Source organism: Mandrillus leucophaeus, unplaced genomic scaffold (assembly GCF_000951045.1).
Source record: "Mandrillus leucophaeus isolate KB7577 unplaced genomic scaffold, Mleu.le_1.0 Scaffold1, whole genome shotgun sequence".
NCBI classification, from domain to species: domain Eukaryota; kingdom Metazoa; phylum Chordata; class Mammalia; order Primates; family Cercopithecidae; genus Mandrillus; species Mandrillus leucophaeus.
In genome coordinates, this window is record NW_012098097.1 from 15,955,413 (window position 1) to 15,958,585 (window position 3,173).

Genomic DNA, 3,173 nt, shown 5'->3' on the forward strand with positions numbered 1-3,173 from the left:
GCTCACCCCAGGCTCAGAGCTCAGCACTCCCAGGTCCCTGCTGCTGCCCCTGACCCCAGGCTCAGAGCTCAGCACCCCCCCGGCCGCCTGCAGTGCCGCTGAGGCTCACAGGCCAGCTAGCCTTGGCCCAACTCTCCCCAGGGGTATCAGTCATAAGCCCCCACAGAATGTGGCTTCCTTCTTTCAAACCAGCCTTTTTATAATCCATAGGTTCATAATTAACTAACTACATAAACTGCGTTTCCTTGAGGAAGGGCTCTTGTTAACTCCTCCATGACCTTGGCCTGGTTCTCAGCCACTCCACTTCCACCGAAATTTGGTGATGATGCCCTTGCACATAACCTCACCATTCCTCAGAGTGTGGGACTGGGGAGGAACCGGCCCGGGGTCCTGCAGCAGGGAGGGGCAGCATGGAGACGAGCTCGAAAGCACATCCCTAGCCCCCGGTATAGACAGGGTGACCACCTGCCCCACTTTGCCTGGGACTGGGGGGTGTCAGTGCTGAGGGCAGGCAAGTCCCAGGCACGCTGCAGCGACTGGTCCCCCTGGCACACAGCCGGCCTCCTCCCTGGACCAGGGCAGTGGTTTCTAAGCCCAGCCTGAGAGACTGGAGTCCACGCTGGATTTTCAGAAGCAAGGAAGTGTGGCCACCCCACTGCTGCCCTGTGTGCTCCGCTCGGCCGCCCACTCACAGCGCAGCGTCGGGTAGATCTTGTAGCCAAAGAAGCAGTTCCACTCCTCGCCCTCCTGGAACTGGCGTCGGCAGCGCTCCGGGACGACCCCGTTCCAGTACCTGGAGCCACAAACACAGGTTAGGCTGCTGTGGGCCTCGTCCCCCGGAGCTCCCCGCCCACAGATGCCACTCCACCCAGGCCCTTTTGGGGCAGAGCTGCAGCGCAGGAATGGGCCCTCCCCACTGGCGCACCTGATGCCACGGCGGATGGCCTCTGTGGGCGCACACGTGATGGTGTCGACGCAGTCTGTGTGGCGATACTGCTTGTTGTCCAGGAACCAGCCGGAGTCAGCCAGGCCTCGCACCTGGATGGCGGGGTAGCCCAGCTCCTCCAGCTGCTCAGCCACACGGTCCACATTCAGCAGCACCCCGGTGCCCCCCGCACTGCAAGGAGGGCCAGATGTGAGGCCAGGTGGCTGGGGAGAGGCACTCACCTCCCCCCCGAGTCTGCTCAGCGTCAGCCCCTGCCCCAAGGTGGGCAGGAGTCCTGATGCGTTCTGAACTGCGGATGCATTTTGCATTCTCTGTTCATGTGCAAGACCCATGGTTGTCCCCTCCAGAACAGTCCAGGGCTGAGGCTGGCAGGTCACATGTTCTTGACACAGCCAGGCTCTCCCCTCTCTCCTCCCTTTCCTCTCTCTGTCTCTTTAACTCAGTTTCCTTATCTGAAAATGAAGATAAACTACATGGCCTCAGGCCCCTTCATCTGTTCCCCATATGTCCCCTGGGTCTCCTGCATGCCTGCTGGGATACAGGGACCCACAGGGGTGATCCTCACCTACCGGGCCCTGGAGAAGGGGTGTTACACCATGGCCAACCTCTAACCAACGACCTAGGTCCCTGCGGCCCGAACCTTCCGCTATATCCAACAACCATGGGGTCCAGAAACATCCTCTAGACAGCGTCCGGTTACCCAGCACTCTGAAGCCAGGCCTCAGAGACGTCCCCGGTGATGTGGGTTCTCCCAGCTCCAGCCTCTCACCCTCCCAGCCACCTGCCAAGATATGCACAGACTCCACCCCCTCCTCGCCTCCCATACACCCCCACCCCACACCCCTCCTATGCACCCTGCACACCGTCCTCGCCCCTCACCTCCAGCCCCTGCCCGCCCTGCCCACCTGCTCCCGGCCAGCAGCAGCACCTTGGCCCCGCTCAGCCCTCTGCCCAGAAGCTCCCGCACCACCTCCTGGATGATGAGGGCGCCCATGAAGGCATACTCGTCTGCAAGAGGGACGGGGTGGCCTCAGGTAGGGGCCTGGGCAGAGAGAACCACCTCCTACCCCAGAATGGCTGGCAGAGGAGTTCTTGCCCTGCTGGGGGGCTAGGGGGAATCTTCTGAGGTGGCGTCAGGGGCTGGGGTAGACTGGAGGAAGGTGGGTGCACCAGGCCATGCTGGGGCCTCCTCCCCAGGGAATATTCAGAAATAAGGACCCCTTACAGTCGTGGACAAGCGAGCAGTGAATGCGTGGGTCAGGCACCCTGGGACATACTGTCAAGGGCTTTGAAAGTGAGACAAGGCTGAGAGTCAGCTTTTCCCCAGAATCACCCCGTCCCGCCTCGTCCCTGCCCTGCTGTCCTGCCTTGTCCCTGCCCTGCTGTGCCCTGGGAAGGTCGGGGACTCACTCTTCTCAGACTTGGATGAAGCCCCACTCCAAACATCACTGGAGCAGTAGGGGATGAAGCTGCAACACAGAACAGAGTGAGCCTGTCACAGAGCCTGCTGCCCGGCAGCCTCCAGAAAGGACCCCCAGGACAGGACCCCCAGAAAAGACTGACCAGGACAGGACCCCCCCCAGGAAGGGCCAACCCAGGACAGGACCCCCCCAGGAAGGGCCAACCCAGGACAGGACCCCCCCCGGAAGGGCCAACCCAGGACAGAACCCCTCCGCCAGGACCCAGGACAGGACCCCCCTGAGGAAGGACCATCCCAGGACAGGACCCCCCAGGAAAGGCCAACCCGGGACAGAACCCCCCCAGAAAGGGTCAACCCGGGACAGGACCCCCCCAGGAAGGGCCAACCCGGGACAGGACCCCCCAGGAAGGACCATCCCAGGACAGGACTCCGCTGAGGAAGGACCATCCTAGGACAAGAGCCCCCCAGGAAGGACCAACTCAGGATAGAACCCACGCCCCAGGAAGGGCCAGCCCAGGATAGGACCCCCCCCCAGGAAGGACCAACCCAGGACAGGACCCCCCAGCAAGGAAGGACCATCCCAGAATAGAGCCCTCACAAGAAAGACCCCCAGGATAGAACCCATCCCCCAGAAAGGACCAATCCAGGACTGGACCCTTCCAGGAAGGGCCAACCCAGGACAGGACTCCCCCCCAGGAAGGACCATCCCAGGACAGGACCCCCCAGGAAGGGCTAACCGAGGACAGGACCCCCCAGCAAGGAAGGATCATCCCAGAATAGAACTCCCCCCAAGAAAGACCCCCAGGA

General features: G+C 62.2%; 1 protein-coding gene across 1 annotated transcript in view; it reads right to left on the reverse strand.

Moving 5' to 3' along the window:
- The window catches only part of NOTUM (notum pectinacetylesterase homolog (Drosophila)), an 18,227-nt gene that overhangs the window by 4,814 nt on the left and 10,240 nt on the right, over window positions 1-3,173 (reverse strand). The window contains exons 3-6 of the mRNA XM_011969296.1: window positions 2,357-2,415; window positions 1,852-1,954; window positions 926-1,117; window positions 693-793 (exon numbers count right to left, since the gene is read on the reverse strand). Of these exons, the coding sequence (XP_011824686.1) occupies window positions 693-793; window positions 926-1,117; window positions 1,852-1,954; window positions 2,357-2,415 (455 nt within the window). The remainder of the gene's footprint in view (window positions 1-692; window positions 794-925; window positions 1,118-1,851; window positions 1,955-2,356; window positions 2,416-3,173) is intronic.